Source organism: Salmo trutta, chromosome 3, assembly GCF_901001165.1.
Source record: "Salmo trutta chromosome 3, fSalTru1.1, whole genome shotgun sequence".
NCBI classification, from domain to species: Eukaryota; Metazoa; Chordata; class Actinopteri; order Salmoniformes; family Salmonidae; genus Salmo; species Salmo trutta.
The window spans coordinates 20,982,145-21,005,583 of NC_042959.1; the positions used below are offsets into that span (position 1 = coordinate 20,982,145).

Consider the following 23,439-nt stretch of genomic DNA (forward strand, 5'->3'; position numbering starts at 1 on the left):
TCTAAGAAAACGAACAGATGAAGGGGGAAAACAAAATAGAAACACTGACAATTTTTTTAATCTGAAGCAATAAAACAAACATTTATTCAGACAGGGCAAAAAGTCCAGTCAAGCATGATTTCTCAATAAACAGTTTCATCTGTTGAGATATCAAACAACTCCATCTATCCACAAACACAAGGCCTTCCATAAGGCCTCCAGAGAGGACTTACAAATAATATAATGCTTGGAACTTAAGAGATATCATACTTGGGAACATGAAGGGAAACAGGGACTGATGTGGCTGTGCTTTTAATAGTATATAATCTCTGTTGAAGTTCGCAACTAAAATTAATACATTTGTAAAGTCTTGTCTATAAAAAAGAAAACATTGAAACAGTCAGGGCTAAAGTAAAATGGAAAACTAAATGCATATAACATGTACAAGTTAAAGTGTTTGTTTAGCAGCATTAACAAATCATATAACAAAAGAAGTGCTCTATTTTTGGCACATATTGTCAATTCCTCATATTGCCTTGCTACTTCTTAACAATCATCCCATTGATTGCTGTTGTTGCTGTTAATAAACAGGAGTAGGTTGTGACTAATAGCTACTGAGAATTGTATGACTTGGCTGCAGGTGCGCACATTTGACACTGAAATCAACCAAAGAAAAATAATATCCTACTGTGAATGTTTATCCATGGGTCTCACATACAACATAGATTGAGGAGACAAGCTTTACTTTTATTTTTCTCTTTTCTTCCAAGTGCAGTATGTTAAGAACCATGTTAGGTGTTTGAACATTTGCATGGGACAGTAGAGTGAATTAAAATCAAATAAAGTAGTGACTTAAAAAACAAGGGACAGAATGCCATAAACAAACGACAATGGACAAAGATCTAAGTTTGAAAATAAATACTTTTTTCCCCTCTCCGTAAAAAAAGAACAAACTGAACAACATTGGTTTGTCTTTTTTTGTCCAAGGTAGCTAGTCCAGTTCTCACTGAGCGGCACTGAGAAAAGAATGGACGATATTCTTGTTTAATGGGCATGCAGTCCACAGGAAAACAGGCCCCTGATAAAATCCCGCCGAGCAGTATCCATTCAGTTGTCGGTTGCTGGGTTAAAGAGGGTAACGCTGACATCCATGTGTGCAGAAGAGCAAGAGGAAGAGCATCCATGGGACAGAGTGCTCAGGGAAGCCTTCAGCCTGACTGGACCACCTGCTCTCCATCTCCCTCTCTTCATCCCTCGCTCTGTCTAACTCTCTTTAAGCCACATAGTTGTATTGGTTGGGGTTCTCCTTGTCGCGCTCCATGTAATCTCTGTCAATGAGAGACTCTATTCTCTTCTTTAGGTCAGCAGGCTGTTGAGAAAGTGAGTGTCAGCAAACAGAAAATCTCAAAATTACAGTCCACTCTGAAGTGCTTGGAAATGTACTTGGATCATACATGAGTTTTCCTAAAGCCTCGTAGCTAACAAGGCACTTTCTCTTAGCCACCAAGTCACACTGCAAACTGGTCTCAGAGCATTTCATAGTGTTCCGTACATATATTCGAGACACTCCATTTAGTATGATATGTTCTGTTTGGTAATATAAGACAGATGGTTACTTAAGGCAAAAACATAAGGAGGTTGGTTTGGGTGGATGGGTCTCCGGGGATATCGTCGGACGGGACCACAGTGTCCCCAGGGGGCTAGGGTCAGTCTGTTATATCTGGTGTAATTCTCCTGTCTTATCTGGTGTCCTGTATGAATTTAAGTATGCTCCCTCTAATTCCCTCCCTCTCCTCTCTGAGGATCTGAGCCATAAGACCATGCCTCAGGACTACCTGTCCTGATGACTCCTGGCTGTCCCCAGTCCACCTGGTCGTGCTGCTACTCCAGTTTCAACTGTTCTGCCTGTGGCTATGGAACCCTGACCTGTTCACCGGATGTGCTACCTTGTCCTGGACCTGCTGTTTTTGATTCTCTCTCCCTCTACCACGCCTGCTGCCCGACCTCTGAATGACCCTGCTGGTCATCTATGAACAGCTTGAAGAACAATCTGGCCTTAATGGCCATGTACCATCTCCACCTGGCACAGTCAGAAGAGGACTGGCCACCCCTCAGAGCCTGGTTCCACTCTAGGTTTCTTCCTAGGTTCCTGCCTTTCTAGGAAGTCTTTCCTAGCCACTGTGCTTCTACATCTGCATTGCTTGCTGTTTGTGGTTTTAAGCTTAGTTTCTGTTTTAACTAACCCTTCCCCTAACCCGCCCCTTGGGCAGCAGGTAGCCTAGTGGTTAGAGCGTTGGACTAGTAACCGAAAGGTTGCAAGATCAAATTCCCGTGCTGACAAGGTAAAAATCTGTCATTCTGCCCCTGAACAAGGCAGTTAACCCACTGTTCCTAGGCCGTCATTGAAAATAAGAATATGTTCTTAACTGACTTGCCTAGTTAAATAAAGGTAAAAAACCTAACTCCTAAACTTAACCCTAACCCAGCTAACATTAGTGAGCTAGCTAACCTTAGCCACCTAGATATATTTCAGAACATATCATACGATTTGCAAATTCGTTACATTTTACAAATACTTAACATATTGTACATTTAGCAAATTCGTAACATTGTACGTTTTGCAAATTCTTAACATATAATTTGAATTGTAATTCGTAACATATCATACGAAATGGGTGATGGACATCCACAAATAATAAATACCATACAAAACGTAACATATAATACAAAACGGAGTGTTAGATTTGCATTCAGAATAATACAAAATGCTCTGAGACCAGGTTATGCACAGAGACCGGAATAACAATTGCAAAATGTATGGTGGAAGGTCAGTCTGGGTAAATAAAGTACCACGTTCGCTACAATGCTTTCAGAAAACTTCCCCTCTGAGTGAGTAGTCTTCTTGCACACAAGGTCATGTGTTTCACACATGTTTGTCCTTCGTTCACTCACCTTGACAGGGAACTTGAGTTGGTTGTACACTTCCGACACCAAGAGGTTATGGCTCAGAGTCTTCCTCATCTTCATGATCCTGACGATGGCGGCGTCGATCTGATACTGCCGGTCCTGGTAGACTCGTTCCGTGGTGCTGGCTTGCTCCTCCACCTACCAAGGACAATCCACCAAATGAATGAGTGGCTAATATCCCCCCCCACCCATTTTCCTTTTCTTTATAGATAGACAGTACAGATAGAATCAAATGGGTGAGACTGATGAAGTAGCTCAGTTAGCAGGGCATGGCACTGCCAACGCCAGGATAGTGGGTTCAATTCCCGGGACCACCTATAAGTCAAATGTATACAGTTGAAGTTGGAAGTTTACATTCACTTAGGTTGGAGTCATTAAAACAACATTTTCAACCACTCCACAAATTTCTTGTTAACAAACTATAGTTTTGGCAAGTCGGTTAGGATATCTGCTTTGTGCATGACACAAGTAATTATTCCAACAATTGTTTACAGACAGATTATTTCACTGTATCACAATTCCAGTGGGTCAGAAGTTTACATACACTAGGTTGACTGTGCCTTTAAACAGCTTGGAAAATTCCAGAAAATGATGTCATGGCATTAGAAGCTTCTGATAGGCTAATTGACATCATTTGAGTCAATTGGAGGTGTACCTGTGGATGTATTTCAAGGCCTACCTTCAAACTCAGTGCCTCTTTGCTTGACATCATGGGAAAATCAAAAGAAAATCAGCCAAGACCTCAAACAAAATTGTAGACCTCCACAAGTCTGGTTCATCCTTGGGAGAAATTTCCAAACGCCTGAAGGTACCACGTTTATCTGTACAAACAATAGTACGCAAGTATAAACAGCATGGAACCACCCAGCCGTCATTCCGCTCAGGAAGGAGACGTGTTCTGTCTCCAAGAGATTAATGTACTTTGGTGCGAAAAGTGCAAATCAATCCCTGAACAACAGCAAAGGACGATGCTGGAGGAAACAGGTACAAAAGTATCTATATCCATAGTAAAATGAGTCCTATATCGACATAACCTGAAAGGCCGCTCAACAACGAAGAAGTCACTGCTCCAAAACCACCATAAAAAAGCCAGACTACGGTTTGCAACTGCACATGGGGACAAAGATAGTACTTCTTGGAGAAATGTCCTCTAGTCTGATGAAACAAAAATAGAACTCTTTGGCCATAATGTTTGGAGGGAAAAGGGGGGAGGCTTGCAAGCCAAAGAACACCATCCCAACTGTAAAGCACGGGGGTGGCAGCATCATGTTGTGGGGGTGCTTTACTGCAGGAGGGACTGGTGCACTTCACAAAATAGATGGCATCATGAGGAAGGAAAATTATGTAGATACTATTGAAGCAACATTTCAAGACATCAGTCAGGAAGTTAAAGCTTGGTCACAAATGGGTATTCCAAAAATGGACAATGACCCCAAGCATTCCAAAGTTGTGGCAAAATGGCTTAAGGACAACAAAGTCAAGGTATTGGAGTGGCCATCACAAAGCCCTGACCTCAATCCTATAGAAAATGTGTGTGAAGAACTGAAAAAGCATGTGCGAGCAAGGAGGCCTACAAACCTGACTCAGTTACACCAGCTCTGTCAGGAGGAATAGGCCAAAATTCACCAATCTTATTGTGGGATGCTTGTGGAAGGCTACTTGAACATTTGACCCAAGTTAAACAATTTAAAGGCAATGCTACCAAACACTAATTGAGTGTATGCAAACTTTTGACCCACTGGGAATGTGATGAAAGAAATAAAGTCTAAAATAAATAATTCTCTCTACTATTATTCTGGCATTTCACATTCTTAAAATAAAGTGGTGATCCTAACTGACCTAAGACAGGGATTTTTTACTGGGATTAAATTTCAGGAATTGTGAAAAACTGATTTTAAATGTATTTGGCTAAGGTGTATGTAAACGTCCGACTTCAACTGTACATGACTAAGTGGCTTTGGAAAAAAGAGTCTGATAAATGGCATATATTATTATTACTACTACATGGTGGAGAGTAGCAGACATGGGAACACCCACCTCTAAGGGGCAATGCATAGTTCAGAAACGTTAGTGCTAGAACTAGACCGGACTGAGACTCATATTCCCATCTAAATAGCATTGGGACATATTCATTATGCACTAAAACGAACAGCCAGGGACTACCTGTTCAATAAAAACAATACAAATATTTCCTCCTAATGACTACAGCCCTGCTGAGAAAGAGAATATACCGTTTCTTTCATCTGGATCTGGTTGATCTTGATCCTGAAGAGTTTGTGTTTGAAGTCATCGTTACACGAGAACTTGTCTCCGTCCTCCACGTCTTTGCTCTTGGGGACTTTGTGGATGACGCGCGCCTTGCCACACGCCAACGACTGCAGGGTCCGCCGCAGCTCGCCATCCTCTGCACACACATCTCACTTTAGGTCAACGCAAACTCAAACCAAAAAGACTGGGCAAAAGCTTGTGGTTCAATCAAATAGAAAAGATGATAGTGATAATAATTGATACAGTTTAAGCAACATGTCTGAAAATGTCTCAAGAGGACTGCTATATTTGATCCATTAGGATTTGTGTCATGACTGAGTACATTGTGATCATACATACCTATTCCTGTAGCTAGCTTGATCTCCTCTAAGGTGAATTCCTCTCCTTCATTGAACATGAGCAGCACTAGTGTCTGAAACAGGGATACCTGAAGCTCCTTTTTGCCCTGTTTGTGGAAAAGTTATCACAATGAATTTCTGCCTAACATACTAGATTAATAAATATTACTAGCTACTGTACCTCTTTAAATTCAGCTTTTAAAACACAATGGCCTAATGTCGACTGCCACTGTAGCTTTCTGCCACTGTGCTTGCCAAGGTAAAACGTCTTGAAAATCTCCTGCAGCCGCACCATCTGGCCAAGAAGGAGTGTTAAAAATAATCATAGACAATGACTATGGCTTTGTCCCAAATTGCACCTTATTCCCTATATAGTTCCCTGGTCAAAAGTACTGCACTATAAAAAAGGGAACAAGATACCATGTGTGACATAAACCAAATGCATTACATAGCAGGTCATAAAATAACAGAGAGCCTGAAGGGTTTGATATTTGCACTAACCTCTGGGAGCAGATGGACCTCCATTGGGACGTAGGTGGGCCAGTATCCCATGGTGAGGATGTTCACCGTCAGCTCAATGTTACCAGGGAGGTTTTGACACTATGTAATAGGAAAAGTGAGAAACAAACCAACCAATGGTGTCTAATGAGAAAAATCTAGGCTAATAATTCTAAAGTTATTTGTGAAAATATTGCCACAAAAAGTTCAAAGATATAATTATTATTATTATAATATATATATTTTTTTACATATGGATAGCTGACTGCTTAACGTTTTTGATACTGTTGTCCTAAAACAGAGATGGACAAAAGCATGTGTACCTGTTTGAACTGCACCATGATGTCCTTGGAAAGCTCCATGTCCTTGAACATGCCTTCCAGCTTGCTGGTGAATGCCGCTCCACATTCTAAAGAAAGGACCAAGGTTACGAGTCCCTAGCCTCATTCAGTATCACATGCTTCATAGTTGTTGGTCAAAGTTCTATGTGTACAGTTAATAGTAGTAGCTAGTGATGGGGGGGATTTATATAGTTACATACTGCAATATTATATTGATACTTTGACTCAAAAGTATTTTTTGTATAAAATAATACATAAACACATATACAGCATATACTGATATATATTAAATCACACACACACACACACACACACACACACACACACACACACACACACACACACACACACACACACCTTGACTTTTTCCACATTTTGTTACGTTACAGCCTTATTCTAAAATGTATTCAAATTGTTTTTTCCCCCTCAATCTACACACAATAGCCCATAATGACAACGCAAAAACAGGTTTTTGAAATCATTGCAAATTTATAAATAAAAAAACCCGAATATTACATTTGCATACAGTTGAAGTCGGAAGTTTGCATAAGCTTAGATTGAAGTCATTAAAACAACATTTTTCAACCACTCCGCAAATTTCTTGTTAACAAACTATAGTTTTGGCAAGTTGGTTAGGACATCTATTTTGTGCATGACAAGTAATTTTTCCAACAATTGTTTACAGACAGATTATTTCACTTATAATTCCCTGTATCACAATTCCAGTGGGTCAGAAGTTTACATACCCTAAGTTGACTGTGCCTTTAAACAGCTTGGAAAATTCCAGAAAATGATGTCATGGCTTTAGAAGCTTCTGACAGGCTAATTGACATCATTTAAGTCAATTGGAGGTGTACTTGTGGCTGTATTTCAAGGCCTACCTTCAGACTCAGTGCCTCTTTGATTGACATCATGGGAAAATCAAAAGAAATGAGCCAAAACCTCCGTTTTTTTTTGTAGACCTCCACAAGTCTGGTTCATCCTTGGGAGCAATTTCCAAATGCCTGAAGGTACCACGTTCATCTGTACAAACAATAGTACTCAAGTATAAACACCATGCCACCGTCATACCGCTCAGGAAGAAGACGCGTTCTGTCTCCTAGAAACGAACGTACTTTGGTGCGAAAAGTGCAAATCAATCACAGAACAGCAAAGGACCTTGCGAAGATGCTGGAGGAAACAGGTACAAAAGTATCTATATCCACAGTAAAACGAGTCCTATATCGACATAACCAGAAAGGCCGCACCATCGCAACAGTGAAGCACGGGGGTGGCAGCATCATGTTGTGGGGGTACTTTGCTGCAAGAGGGACTGGTACACTTCACAAAATTCTTCCAAATGGACAATGACTCCAAGCAAACTTCCAAAGTTGTGGCAAAATGGCTTAAGGACAACAAAGTCAAGGTATTGGAGTGGCCATCACAAAGCCCTGACCTCAATCCTATAGAACATTTGAGTCCAGAACTAAAAAAAGCGTGTGCGAGCAAGGAGGTCTACAAACCTGACTCAGTTCCACCAGCTCTGTCAGGAGGAATGGGCCAAAATTCACCCAATTTATTGTGGGAAGCTTGTGGAAGGCCACCCGAAACGTTTGACCCAAGTTAAACAATTTAAAGGCAATGCTACCAAACACTAATTGAGTGTATGTAAACTTCTGACCCACTGGGAATGTGATGAAAGAAATTAAAGCTGAAATAAATCACTCTACTATTATTCTGACATTTCACATTCTTAAAATAAAGTGGTGATCCTCACTGACCTAAAACAGGGAATTTTTACAAGGATTAAATGTCAGGAATTTTGACAAACTGAGTTTAAATGTATTTGGCTAAGGTGAATGTAAACCTCCGACTTCAACTGTAAGTATTCAGACCCTTTACTCAGTACTTTGTTGAAGCACCTTTGGCAGCGATTACAGCCTCAAGTCTTCTTGGGTATGACACTACAAGCTTGGCACACCTGTATTTGGGGAGTTTCTCCCATTCTTCTCTGCAGATCCTCTCAAGCTCTGGTCAGGTTGGATGGGGAGCGTCATTGCACAGCTATTTTCAGGTCTCCAGAGATGTTCGATTGGGTTCAAGTCAAGGCTCTGGCTGGGCCACTCAAGGACATTTAAATACTTGTCCCGAAGCCACTCCTGCATTGTCTTAGCTGTGTGCTTAGGGTCGTTGTCCTGTTGGAAGGTGAACCTTCACCCCAGTCGGAGGTCCTGAGAGCTCTGGAGCAGGTTTTCATCAAGGATCTCTCTGTACTTTGCTCCATTCATCTTTGCCTCGATCCTGACTAGTCTCCCAGTCTCTGCCGCTGAAAAACATCCCTACAGCATGATGCTGCCACCACCATGCTTCACCGTACGGATGGTACTGGCCAGGTGATGATTGGTGCCTGGTTTCCTCTAGACGCAACGCTTGGCATTCAGGCCAAAGAGTTCAATCTTGGTTTCATCAGACCAGAGAATCTTGTTTCTCATGGTTTGAGAGGCCTTTAGGTGCCTTTTGCCAAACTCCAAGCGGGCTGTCATGTGCCTTTTACTGAGGACTGTCTTCCGTCTGGCCACTTTACCATAAAGGCCTGATTGGTGGAGTGCTGCAGAGATGGTTGTCCTTCTGCGAGGTTCTTCTATTTCCAGAGTTCATCTGTAGAGCTCTGTCAGAGTGACAATCGGGTTCTTGGTCACCTCCCTGACCAAGGCCCTTCTCCCCCGATTGCTCAGTTTGGCCGGACGGCCAGCTCTAAGAGTCTTGGTGGTTCCAAACTTCTTCCATTTAAGACTGTGTTCTTGGCGACTTTCAATGCTGCAGAAATGTTTTGGTAACCTTCCCCAGATCTGTGCCTAGACACTGTCTCGGAGCTCTACGGACAATTCCTTCGACCTCATGGCTTGGTTTTGGCTCTGACATACACTGTTAACTGTGGGACCTCATATAGACAGGTGTGTGCCTTTCCAAATCATGTCCAATCAATTGAACTTACCACATGTGGACTCCAATCAAGTTGTAGAAACATAAATGATGATGAATGGAAACAGCATACTCAATTTCAAGTCTCATAGCAAAGGGTCTGAATTCTTATGTAAATAAGGTATTTCTGTTTTTATAAAAGTGGAAAAAATAAAAACCTGTTTTCACATAGTCCCAAAAATATATTTAAATACATTTTAGAATAATCAAATTGTATTTGTCACATGCGCTGAATACAACAGGTGTAGGTAGACCTTACCATGAAATGCTTACTTCCAAGCCCTTAACCAACAAAGCAGTTAAGAAAATAGTAAAAAAAATTACTAAATAAAGTTTTAAAAAAGAATAATAAAGTTGCAATAAAATAACAATAACGAGGCTATATACAGGGTGTACAGGTACCGAGTCAATGTGCGGGGGTACAGGTTAGTCGAGGTCATTTGTACATGTAGGTAGGGGGAACGTAACAAAATGTGGAAAAAGCGAAGGGGTCTGAATACTTTCCAAATGCGCACGCACGCACGCACGCACACACACACACACACACACACGTGTCAAAAGTTTGAACACACCTACTCGTTCAAGGGTTTTTCTTTATTTGTACTATTTTCTACATTGTAGAATAATAGTGAAGACATCAAAACTGTGAAATAACACATATGGAATCATGTAGTAAGCAAAAAAAAGTGTTAAATCTAAATATATTTTATATTTGAGTCTTCAAAGTAGCCACCCTTTGCCTTGATGACAGCTTTGCACACTCTTGGCATTCGCTCAACCAGCTATATGAGGTAGTCACCTGGAATGCATTTCAATTAATAGGTGTGCCTCATAAAAAGTTCATTTGTGGAATTTCTTTCCTTCTTCTTCTGATTGGCTTCGTTTGAGCCAATCAGTTGTGTTGTGACAAGGTAGGGGGGTATACAAAAGATAACCCTATTTGGTAAAATACAAAATCCATATTATGGCAAGAACAGCTCAAATAAGCAAAGAACGACAGTCCATCATTACTTTAAGACATGAAGGTCAGTTAATCCGGAAAATTTCAAGAATATTGAAAGTTTCTTCAAGTGCAGTCGCAAAAACCATCAAGCGCTATGATGAGACTGGCTCTCATGAGCACCACCACAGGAAAGGAAGACCCGGAGTTACCTAGAGTTACCAGCCTCAGAAACTGCAGCCCAAATAAATGCTTCAGAGTTCAAGTAACAGACACATCTCAACATCAACTGTTCAGAGGAGACTGCGTGAATCAGGCCTTCATGGTCGAATTGCTGCAAAGAAGCCACTACTAAAAGACACCAATAAGAAGAAGAGACTTGCTTAGACCAGTGGAAATCCATCCTTTGGTCTGATGAGTCCAAATTTGGGATTTTTGGTTCCAACCGCCGTGTCTTTGTGAGATGCAGAGTAGGTGAACGGATGATCTCCGCATGTGTGGTTCCCACCGTGAAGCATGGAGGAGGTGTGATGGTGCTTTGTTGGTGACACTGTCAGATTTATTTAGAATTCAAGGCACACTTAACCAGCATGACTACCACAGCATTCTGCAGCGATACTCCTTCCCATCTGGTTTGCGCTTAGTGGGACTATCAATTGTTTTTCAACAGGACAATGACCCAACACATCTCCAGGCTGTGTAAGGGCTATTTGACCAAGAAGGAGAGTGATGGAGTACTGCATCAGATGACCTGGCCTCCACAATCACCCGACATCAAACCAATTGAGATGGTTTGGGATGAGATGGACTGCAGAGAAGGAAAAGCAGCCAACAAGTGCTCAGCATATGTGGGAACTCCTTCAAGACTGTTGGAAAAGCATTCCAGGTGAAGCTGGTTGAGAGAATGCCAAGAGTGTGCAAAGCTGTCATCAAGGCAAAGGGTGGCTATTTGAAGAATCTCAAATATAAAATCTATTTTGATTTGTTTAACACTTTTTTGGTTACTACATGATTCCATGTGTTATTTCATAGATTTGATGTCTTTACTACAATGTAGAAAATAGTAAAAATAAAGAAAAACCCTTGAATGAGTAGGTGTGTCCAAACTTTTGACTGGTTACTGTATATAATTTTTAAATAGTGAGCCAACATGTTTCCAGGACTTATATTTACATGACTGATCAAAACTAGTCTTCTCATACTCTCTCATGTCTCTCTGCAGCAAGTAAATTGAACCTGTTGCATGGGGTGGAAAACGCCAGAGCGCCAGTTTTTACACGCTGAAATTGCAAACTAACGTGTGTTTGGCACTACCGCCGCCGTACCGCCAGCCGAAGATAGAACCCATATAGTGAGCAATATGTTTGGAACATCAAATCGCAATACATATAGAATCGTGAGAATTGCAATACATATCGTATCGTGATATCATTCCCAGTCCTAGTGGTGTATTCTGACGTAGACAGTGGTGGGGGATTGTTTGTGGATTTGTTCTAAAATACGATTTGAAATATTTAAAATACTTTTGAGTGTTTGATTGAGCTTGCCTGAAGTGTCGGATGAGTGGGGTAGGTTTAGCACCTTTTCATTGCATCAGTCAATCAAGCAAAGCCATTTGATGGAAAATGTATACTATTTGAACCCAGGTCTGATGGGGAACCCACTGACCATGTTTCAGTTTCGACAGCATGGACTTCTCGGCATCCACGGAGGCACTCTTTCCCACCAGCAACCTCTTGGCCAGATCTTTCTTGTAGAAGGCCTCAAAAACGTCTTTTCCTATTCAAGAATTCAAAAAGGTGAGTATGAAGTTAAAGTACAAAGACAGACTTCAACAGGCTTCTAAGAGACCTGTCAAAGAGGAGAAGAAAGTAAAAGGACCTGGAAGTAGATGATGGTTTGGCGAAATATGTTGGGACCACATGACCATAAATGAATATGTTGGGACCACACGACAATAAATGAATATGTTGGGACCACACGACAATAAATGAATATGTTGGGACCACACGACAATAAATGAATATGTTGGGACCACACGACAATAAATGAATATGTTGGGACCACACGACAATAAATGAATATGTTGGGACCACACGACAATAATGAATATGTTGGGACCACACGACAATAAATGAATATGTTGGGACCACACGACAATAAATGAATATGTTGGGACCACACGACAATAAATGAATATGTTGGGACCACACGACAATAAATGAATATGTTGGGACCACACGACAATAAATGAATATGTTGGGACCACACGACAATAAATGAATATGTTGGGACCACACGACAATAAATGAATATGTTGGGACCACACGACAATAAATGAATATGTTGGGACCACACGACAATAAATGAATATGTTGGGACCACACGACAATAAATGAATATGTTGGGACCACACGACAATAAATGAATATGTTGGGACCACACGACAATAAATGAATATGTTGGGACCACACGACCATAATGAATATGTTGGGACCACACGACCATAATGAATATGTTGGGACCACACGACCATAAATGAATATGTTGGGACCACACGACCATAAATGAATATGTTGGGACCACACGACCATAAATGAATATGTTGGGACCACACGACCATAAATGAATATGTTGGGACCACACGACCATAAATGAATATGTTGGGACCACACGACAATAAATGAATATGTTGGGACCACACGACAATAAATGAATATGTTGGGACCACACGACAATAAATGAATATGTTGGGACCACACGACAATAAATGAATATGTTGGGACCACACGACAATAAATGAATATGTTGAGACCACACGACAATAAATGAATATGTTGAGACCACACGACAATAAATGAATATGTTGAGACCACATGGCCATAAATGAATATGTTGGGACCACATGACCATAAATGAATATGTTGGGACCACATGACCATAAATGAATATGTTGGGACCACACGACCATAAATGAATATGTTGGGACCACATTACCATAAATGAATCGGAAGATGATCATGATCTTGTCTAACATCTTCTCCAGCTCCTCGTCCGTGGCCTCCTTGTTTCCCGCCCTCAGCTTCCAATCCACGTGTTTTGCTACAAAATACAACCATGTGTCGTTTAATTTACATTTTTGTAGTTTACTTGTAAAAAACCTGGAATATAATTTTTGCTCAATAGCTTTAAACTGACGGGAGCATAATGCACACAAACGTCTATGAACGAAGACAATTTGAAAAGATGAGTTCTCTTTCAGTCAGTTCACTCGTTGTAGTGCTATTGTTATCATGTTTCCCATAGCGATCATCATGAGATACCAACCAATGAGCTCAGCAGGTTTGTTTGTCCTCTTGTTGATGAAGGTCTCGAAGGCTTCCTTCATGGCATTGACAAACTTCTCATTCTTCATGAAGCAGACGTGGATGATGTGGTCCACCTTGTCCTTGAAGTCCAGCAGCTCCTGTACCATGGTCTTGTCCTTCTCAGGGTTAATGACCATCGTACTTCCAAAGGCCTGTGTGATGTTGGTAGAGGTGTCAAGGGTTGCTTTAGGTTAAATACTATACAAATGAATGATCTGAATCTCCAGCTGTTTTGTACCTGGAAGGAAGTATCCCCACACCTTCAAAAAGTGAATTAGTAAGAGTAAATTACAGATTCGGACTATTGATGTTTTCAAGAATACCTTGATGTACTCGATCCAGTGCTGTAGGAGGACTAGCACGCCCCCTCTCACCCGACTGAAGAGCTGATAGAGAAGACACAAGTCCTGGATTCTGTTCTCATCTAGCAGGTGATTCAAGCCTGGAGATGGAAAATAGTAGTTTAGTGTAAGGTACTTAGTGACAGTTTAGTTCATGTTACTAAACAAAAAACAGTCAATATCTTTTTGTTTTTAATATTTGATGCTCTCATCATGTGATAAGTGATATGACAATAGCATCGTTATTTTTTTTACTCTGTTAAAATGTCATCCATTGTAAGAAAACAAATGCCCCAGTGTGGTAAGTCTGTAGTCTCTGATATATACCTTTCTGCAGTGTTGCAGTGAGATGTTCACCCAGTAGTTGCTTTTCCACAGTGGCAATGAGAGGTTTTCTGAAAAAAGAATGCGGGAGTGGGAGGAAATGAGGAGTCAAATCTCTCTTTTTTCATCCTTTATATTTAGACAGGTAGATCCCGTTGAGACCGGTACCAAGGCAGCAGCAAATCAAAAATTCATTACGTGAAATGTGGAACTGAAAACAGATGACACCAATACTGATGGACTCTTGGAAGACTAACCCCTTATATTCTAACAAAAAAATACTCACTGTGTGCTCTGGTCTAGATACGTGATGACTCTGTCCGCTTCCTCCTCTAAGCGTTTGTTGACGTGATGGAGATAATCTGGGACCTGACGAAACATTCAAAACGTGATCAGATTAAACCATCAAGCAGCTGCTAAATCATTTGGGATACGAAGTCAAAAGCAACCTATCCTTACAGGGTCAGACAAACATCTAGTGCCATGTAAAACCACTCCACATATCACATATTTTTTTTTACCAGAAGTAACTGTAAGATGACTCAAGACTCTAAATGCTAGCCATGTCCCAGATCGCTTTGTGCTGTATAGCCAAACAATACATTTTACTGTCAAACATGACGATCATTGGAGTTGGCAAAAGCGCAAGAACAGACCTTGCCAATTTCTATGATCATTGTCAAGTTTTGGCAGTACAATGTCATGTTTGGCTATACAGCACAAACAGATCTGGAAGCAGGCTATCAAAATGTGGCCTCCAGTCAGACTCAGAATATTGTAATTTATGATGACATAGGGCTCTGAGGTCTGGAGTAGACAGTGGTGTTGCACTGCCCAGGGGGATAAATCACCTCTCTCTCCTGCATCAGCCTCTGTCCCTCAGCGGCATACAGACGATTAGTCTCCTCCAAAAAGCGCTGCTCAAACGAGTCCTGATAAATCTGTCAGGAGAAGGGAGAACATTGGGTGACATTAAAGCCATTTCTTAAGTGGGGGAGGTGATAGTACATCACCTCAAATAACGACGCGGGTGTTGTTGATCGCTAATAACACAGCTGACAAACACCCCATGATGTCTTAGACAGAGCAGTGTCGGAGATTTGGTATTTATTAGGATCCACATTAGCTGCTGCAAAAGCATCAGCTACTCTTCCTGGGGTCCACATGAAACATGACGTAATACAGAACATTATTAGTCAAGGATTGAACATCACACACAGCCTACACACAATATCTACACTACCGGTCAAAAGTTTTAGAACACCTACTCATTCAAGGGTTTTTCTTTATGTTTTACTATTTTCTACATTGTAGAATAATAGTGAAGACATCAAGACTATGAAATAACACATATGGAATCATGTAGTAACCAAAATAGGAATGGAAGAGCTGTCATCAAGGCAAAGGGTGGCTATTTGAAGAATCTCAAATATATTTTGATTTGTTTAACACTTTTTTGGTTACTACATGATTCCATGTATTATTTCATATTTTCGATGTCTTCACCATTGTAGAAAAGAGTAAAAAATAAAAGAAAAACCCTTGAATGCGTAGGTGTTCTAAAACCTTTGACCGGTTGTGTAGGTCTAATACATCACAGTCGGAATTGCAATACAAGATATATAAAATGGCCGTGTCTCTTCACAGTCCCCTTCGTGCAGTAACGGGTTCTTTTATGTTTTTTTAAACTGGTTTTATTGCTAGCTTGAGTTACCTGGGGTGTCAGAGTTCCATGTAATCATGGCTCTATTTAATACTGTGTATTTCCCAGCCTCTGTTCTGGAACTTGGGACTGTGAAGAGACCTCTGGTTACATGTCTTGTTGTACCGATGCCTGTCCGAACTGTGTGCCAACTGCTTGAACAGACAGTTTGGTACCTTCAACACATCAACACCTCTCACAATGACTAATAGTGATGCAGTCAATCTCTCCTCAACTTTGAGCCAGAAGGGACTGACATGCATGTTACTGACACTTTCCGTCTGTGTACATCTAAGTGCGATACGTGCTGCTTTGTTCTGGACCAACTGCAATTGTCCTGTCTTTCTTTGCCTCATATGACCACACAGCTGGGCAGTAGTCCAGTCTGGTCGACACGGATGTCAAGAAGGCAGAGCAATGCCCAATCATGGACAAACCTTTTCCCATTTAGCAACCATTGAGTATGTTTTGACCATGAAAGCTTGCTATCTAGGGTTACACCCAGCAGTTTAGTCTCCTCAACTTGCTCAATAGCCACATTATTCAATAATAGATCTAAACGAGGTTTAGCATTGAGCGAGTGATTTGTCCCAAAAATTATGCTTTTAGTTTTTGAGATATTTAGCACCAGCCTATTGCAAGTTACCCATTCTACAACTGACTGGAGCTCTATGTTAAGTGTCTCAATTATTTTACGGTTGCAGCCGATGTGCATACTGTTGAGTCGTCAGCATACATAGACACACAGGCTTTATTCAAGGTCAGTGGAAGGTCATTTGTAAAAACAGAAAACAATAATAGCCCGAGCCGGCTGCCCTGCGGTACACCACACTCAATTGAATTTGCATGAGGCTTCCATTAACAAAAACCCTCTGTGTTCTATTAGATAGGTAACTCTTAATCCATAATAAAAGGCAGAGGATGCAAATCCATAACACCAACCTTTTTTCAGCAATAGATTATGATCAATAACATCAAAACCTGCACTGAAGTCTAACAAAACAGCTCCCACATTCTTACTATACGTCTTTCAGCAAATCATCAGTCATTTGTGTCAGTGCCGAGCATGTTGAGTACCCTTCCCTATAAGCATGCTGAAAGTTGTTAATTTGTTTTCTGTAAAATAACTTTGTATTTGATCGAACACAATCTTTTCCAAAAGTTTGCTAAGCACTTATAACAGGCTGGTTGGTTGGCTGTTTGAACCATTAAAGAGTGCTCTGCTATTCTTGGGTAGCAGAAGGACCTTTGCCTCCCTCCATGTCTGAGGGCACACACTGTCTTCTAGGCTTAAATTGAAGATGTGGCAAACATGAGTCACAATGTTTTCCACAACCAATTTCAGAAAATGTACCACCCAGGTTTTTGGTACTAGGTAGTTTGTCCTTACTTACAGATATATATATTTTTTATAATCACCTCTTCCACACCCACTTTGTGGAACTCAAAACTACAGTGATTGTCTTTCATTATTTGGTCCATTATGCATGAATATGAAGGCTCAGAATTTGTTGTTTGCATGCAAGTGTGCTAATCTTGTCAACAAAAAAGTTAAAGTGGTTGGCAATATCAAAGGGATATCATAGTGCAGGATCAACCCCTAGCCACCCTGCATTTGTGGAAGAAATGGATAGCTACAAGAAGCAGCTTTCATATACCTGTCCAATCCTTTCTGATCTACACAAATGCCTAGGGGGTAAGGCAGGGGTTCCCAAATGTTTTTGGCCCAGGACCCCATTTTGATATGCGAAAATTCTCACGACCCAAACCATGTGAAAACAATAATGTAATTAACAGCCAATGTTTACTTTTTTTTATTTGGGGCTATGGCAGTCAATTTAAAACCATTCTAAGTAATTCTGATTGTCTTCAACTCACCATCACATACTTTTAATATGGGGCTATGACAGTCAATTGCAAATTATTCCGACAATCTCTCTTATCTCACCACCACTAATGAGATGGATGTGCTTGATGCATGTCGCGTCGGAGTTTCTCAGTCAGGGGGCGTGGTCGACAGGGCGCACCTGATCTCTGCTGTCACATCCAACCTGGGTCGATATTTGGTTTTAATGCAGTTGAGAGCACTGAATCCAGCTTAATACAAATATGAGCTGGTGAAAGGTAGCCTACCATGAGTTTTTTGGTGCTTTCAAGACAACTGGGAACTCTGAAAAATACGAGGTCAAATCATGACGTCAGTGATCTTCTAGGTCAGAAAGTCTATAAAAAGAGGCCTGAGTTCCCGACTAGGAATTCTGAGTTGGATGACCATTCAAAAAAAAAAATCCCAGTCTGAGCTTGTTTCTTTCCGAGTTCCCAGTTGTCTTGAACGCACTGAAGTCGGAGATTTCCGAGTTGTTTTGAACGCGACATTAATTCCCAGAGGGAGATGGCAGCGCATTCCCTTTGAGTCAGGAACCAAAACTCCTCTGTAGTGACCCGTGAATGCGTTGTCTGCTGCATTCGAGCATACGACAGCTCGATCAACTGTTCGATTTCACTTACCGGCATGTCAACTGAGCCAGGATCACAGTCAAATGGATTGGGAAGTAGGTACCAAACTGCTCTTCCAATGAGAAAAAATCTTTCCAACACTCCCCCTCTATAACCACCAAACCTCAGTGTGAAATAGAACATAGATCCCATATTTCCACAGTTTTGTGAACTTGTGTGCCTGCAGTGGATGTGGTTTGATGTAGTTTACAATCAAAGTTACATGCTGCCATATACAGTATCTCAGAGTTCTGTGCTCAGCTCTTTTGGCGTCAGTTTTTTTCTCTCGCTGTAACATACAATGTGTCCATATGGCAGAGGGAGACACATTCATAACTAGAGTGCAGAGACCTGCCCGCCATACTGTAGATGGAGCCCCATCTGTATAAAAGCCCACCATTCGATCCCAACATCCCCTATGCTGTTTCATGCTCAGGAATCGTGGGACAGAGCAATATGCCCTCATGAATAGCATCTCCCGACAAAAGTCAACGCATGGGCATCTTGGCCCTCACGCCCATTTGGAAAGCATAAGCTGGGGAGTTTGAGTCAGACAGACTTGCCTCTTGATTGCTAGCAATAGCATAAATTCTTTGTTATCCGACATAGGTAATGATATTGAGTTTCTGTGCCTCCCCACACATTTCTTTTCACCATATCAATTGCCGCTGATAATATAAAAGTCTCTGCAATAGTGTGCGTCGCGGTCCTAGCCATTCACCATGGGAATGATTCGAGTGTTTCATGAGCTGAAATAAAAGATACCCAAAATGTTCCATACACACAAAAAGCGTACTTCCCTAAAATATTTGTTTACATCCTTGTTAGTGAGCATTGATTAAACAGCATGGTCATTACACAGGTGCACCTTGTGCTGGGGGCAATAAAAGGCCACTCAAATGTGCAGGTCACACAACGCCAAAGAAGTCTCAAGTTTTGAGGGAGTGTGCAATTGGCATGCTGACTGCAGGAATGTACACCAGAGCTGTTGCCAGACAATTTAATGTTAATTTCTCTACCACAAGCTGTCTCCAACATGATTTTAGAGAATTCGGCAGTATGTCCAACTGGCCTCACAACCCCAGACCACGTGTAACCATACCAGCCCTAGACCTCCACGTACGGCTTCTTCACCTGCGGGATCGTCTGAGACCAGCAACCCAGACAGCTTATGAAACTGAGGAGTATTTCTGTCTGTAATAAAGCGTTTGTGTGTGGAAAAACTAATCCTGGCTCCCAAGTTCGTGGGCCTATACCCTACCAGGCCCACCCATGACTGCACCCCTGCCCAGTCATGTAAAATCCATTGATTAGGGCCTAATTTATTTATTTCAATTGAATGATTTCCTTATATGAACTGTAAGTAAATTGTTGAAATTGTTGCGTTTATATTTTTATTCAGTATATTTTCGGTATATATTTTTTTCCTTCAGGATTTTGGAAATTCTCCTGCGACCCTATTTTCATCAGAAGACCCCACGTGGGGTTACAACCCCTAGTTTGGGAACCGCTGGGGTAGGGGCTAAGGATTGATTCACCGAGCGAATAGGACAAGATATCCACTGAGTAGGCTTTCCCATGCCCTGTGTGAAGGGGCGGAGCCATACCTGCAGGTCAGAAAGCATGCTCAATAGGCTCCGCAGCAGGCTACGGTCGACGGTCTCGCCGCTGCGCTCCTTCTCGATGAGCAGCAGGATTCCGTCGATGGTCTTGCTCTGGACCTTCATGTCGCTGATAATGTAAAACCTAAACAACTCCAGGCCCATGTCCCTGAAAGGAAGAGGGGTGATAATAATATGAACCAAAGCCAATTACTATTGACAGAACACAGCTACAAATAGAACAATGTTTTCTACCGAATTTTGATTTGAGGAAGAGAAACTCACCAGACTGACGGGAGCATTGAATTTTGTAAAACATAGGTGCGGTCCAAGAACAAAAATATACTTCTAATCATGATCTGTAAAAGAGGAAAAAATCCTTTATAGGAAATGATTTGAATGAGATTGAATCAAATGACATCCTATCAAGGACAGAGTACTAGGCATACCATTTGTCTGCAGTGATCTTGCCAACACTTGTCTATTTTCTTCAGGAAGAGTGTACTGTCCAGTGCATCCGTGAGCACTGAGTCAAGGATGTAGCAGGTTTCATATGCATAACAACACAAAGCAGCAGCAGTGTCATTTCAGTACACATGAATAAAAGGACATGCATTCAAAATCAACCTTTATAAGGACATGACTTCAGTTTCTGTAGTTCAAATGACAAAAGCTATCCCCTAGTAAATACTTGAACAAAATAATTTGACTTATGAAAGCCTACTTTGAGTGATCAAGGATTGATCAGTGTCTAAACATATCTTTCTAGTACCATCTATTTACACACACAGAAAAGGATATTCTCTGAATTGATCGATTTGTGCCTTGATGTGGTCTTCACACACAACCTGTAGTTGTTTGTAGAGCTTGGCTGATATTTTATGGGAGCAGAGGTTCTCCACAGCCTAAACAACAAACAGAAAGGAGAGTGCTTAAAGAGTTTATTACATTTCAGGGCTAAAACACTGATTATCTATGCATGTAATATCCTAGTGAAGACACCGCCACCAAGTAATTTAAACATCCCATAACTCAACATAGCTATTAAACAGTGCAGACATATCACGCAAATTATTGTCAAGCTCTTTTGCAAGATACTGACCTAGAGACATGAAGAAAAAAACGAGCTTGTTTGTTAAGACTGTGTTTAGCTTACTGACTGAAAAATCATAGGTTTGAATAAGAAGTCAAGGTCACAGGGGAGGAGGGCTTCCCATCTGTGGCCAATCATAATAATAACCACAACCACAGAGTAGTGTTCATTAGGGAAGGGAGCATAAAACATTTTGCAATGGTCAATGAAAACATGCATTTCTTATTGGACAAGTCCAGGTTTCATCACCCTGTTTCAGTCCATTTTCTTCCGTTTGGTGCCAAATGCCATGTTATTTTTACTCGTCATTGTTATTCGTTAGTCACTGTTTATTTATTCTGTGTCACTATTTCTATTTATTATCTTTAACTCGGCATTGTTGAAAAACAACCCGTGAGTAAGCATTTCACTGTTAGTCTACAAAGCATGTGACAAATAAAATATTATGTGAACATGACCCAGGGCTGTTCTGAAGAGAAATGAGGCAGGTGTAGCATTTTGAGGTACCTGGTAGAGCTCCTCAAGATTGTACTTGATTGAAATGCTGTTCTGAATGGCCTCGACCGCCTCCTTTAGCTTTTGCCAGGTCTCGTGTGTGTAGTTCTCTGGCAATTTGGGCTTTTCTGTGAAGAAAATGAAAGAGACAGGGAAGCAGTTTGAGAACAGTAATTCTCTGATGTGTCATTCTTTTATCTGTACCATTGTTATTTATTTATTTACACATAATCAGTCTAACATCTATAAAAAATAACAATATTCAAACAAATGAGCTACATCATGTCAGGCATTTAAATAGTAGTGTATCATTGTGCATTTTATAACTAATTTTATAACTAAGCAATAAGGCCCGAGGGGGTGTGGCAACAACCTTAGTCGTGGTAAATTGGTCATATACCACAAACCCCCGAGGTGCCTTATTGCTATTATAAAGTAGTTACCAGTGTAATTAGAGCAGTAAAAATAAATGTTTTGTCATACCCGTGGTATATGGTCTGATATACCATGGCTGTCAGCATTCAGGGCTCGAACCACACATTTTATAATGACACATATTCAACTGTAAAATTGCATAGATTAGCCAGACTAAAGCACATATTTTAGGCAAGGCCAAGTAATGAACACAATTTTAAAAGAAACGTTCACTATAAGGGACAAATGGGATTACAGCCAGCAATTCCTTGCATCCATCCATCACTTGAACGTTTTGAATATCACACTACCTTTGAAGTTCTTGATGACTAGTTTCTTTGCAGCGCCAGGTTTGCTGTTGGAGAAGGTAGTGGAGCCTGCCGTTTTCGTCAACCCGTTTGCATGGTGCCCAACACCCCCAGCCAAAAAAACTGTTTTCATCTTGTTAGAAGAACACGATGCAGACGACTCCTCGGCCATTTTCACATCCAGTCCAATGAAATCCACTGAATCTTCGAACCTCAACTTCTTCTGAATGTGTTGCGAAGTGGAGGTGCAGGAGGAAGATGAATAATTTGTGGTTTTAGGAGATGAAGAGATTGAATCAATGTCTTCCCTCTCAGAACTGTTTATTTTCCTCTTCTTCGAAGACGTGATACTGCTGTCGTTATTTACATCTGAAGCTGCTGGTCTAGCCTCTTGGGTTGGCGGTGGGGGATTAGGGGAAGGTAAACCTATTGGAAACATGAAAAAATGAATACAAATTCTAATAGCTATAGCCAATCTACTAATCATAAACCTCCAGATGTGCCGTGGGTTAACAAGTCGCGCTTCCAAGGTTTATCTCGCTATATTCCAACCGAGTCGTCCGGTCTTTTACAAGTATCTAGCTAAGAAACAGATAATAAATTGCAAACTACAGCCCCATTTGGACCAGCTCAATGACTTGGAACCTCTCTGTTCTTGTTATTTCTGCTGGCAGAAGAAAGATGGTTGATTACTGCTTCCTATTGCTTGGCCTCTCTTTAATATCCACGTTGTGGAGCGGTAGATAGTTTTGTCGGCATCCAATAGAGACTTATTTCTAGCCGAAATATGTAATGTATCAAGTGTTAAATTGCCATAACACCTGGGAAGTTCAATATCAAAACGTACCTTCTACAAGCGATTCCATGACCTACCGGAAGTGCTTTACCCACATGTTACTGCTGCAAAAGTGGTTTCCACTAGTTAGCACAGCCATAAAATAAAATAAAATAAAATGCATGCTTTTAATCTTAATTTGAGGTTAGAGTTAGGCATAAGGTTAGCAG

General features: G+C 41.0%; 1 protein-coding gene across 2 annotated transcripts; it reads right to left on the reverse strand.

The window, feature by feature from the left end:
- Positions 1-51: 51 nt before the first annotated feature.
- Positions 52-23,357, reverse strand: LOC115170057 (cullin-4B). Of its 2 annotated transcripts, XM_029726310.1 has the most exons (21): positions 23,282-23,357; positions 22,438-22,860; positions 21,725-21,840; positions 20,926-21,029; positions 20,574-20,643; positions 20,410-20,483; positions 20,131-20,293; positions 15,177-15,266; positions 14,612-14,694; positions 14,329-14,396; positions 13,984-14,102; positions 13,620-13,812; positions 13,290-13,394; positions 11,961-12,071; positions 6,374-6,459; positions 6,054-6,152; positions 5,734-5,847; positions 5,554-5,659; positions 5,178-5,350; positions 2,932-3,084; positions 52-1,348 (listed from the first exon to the last, which is right to left on the reverse strand). In XM_029726310.1, the coding sequence occupies exons 1-21, from the start codon at positions 23,298-23,300 to the stop codon at positions 1,253-1,255; spliced, it is 2,565 nt and encodes an 854-aa protein (XP_029582170.1). In that variant the 5' UTR covers positions 23,301-23,357; the 3' UTR covers positions 52-1,252. The 2 variants fall into 2 exon arrangements, with proteins under 2 accessions (XP_029582170.1, XP_029582161.1); XM_029726301.1 differs by lacking the exon at positions 23,282-23,357 and having other exon boundaries at positions 22,438-23,267.
- Between the last annotated feature and the right edge of the window lie 82 nt (positions 23,358-23,439).

What these genes read in the sequence shown, in the direction of transcription:
- LOC115170057 (XM_029726301.1), bottom strand. Translation starts at nt 22,921, where the DNA reads ATGATTAGTAGATTGGCTATAGCTATTAGAATTTGTATTCATTTTTTC. An exon ending in CAAATCGATCAATTCAGAGA is followed by an intron (nt 20,644 to 20,925) that starts ATATCCTTTTCT and finishes CTCAGTGCTCAC; the next exon opens with GGATGCACTGGACAGTACAC. An exon ending in TCATGGTGCAGTTCAAACAG is followed by an intron (nt 6,153 to 6,373) that starts GTACACATGCTT and finishes CCTATTACATAG; the next exon opens with TGTCAAAACCTCCCTGGTAA.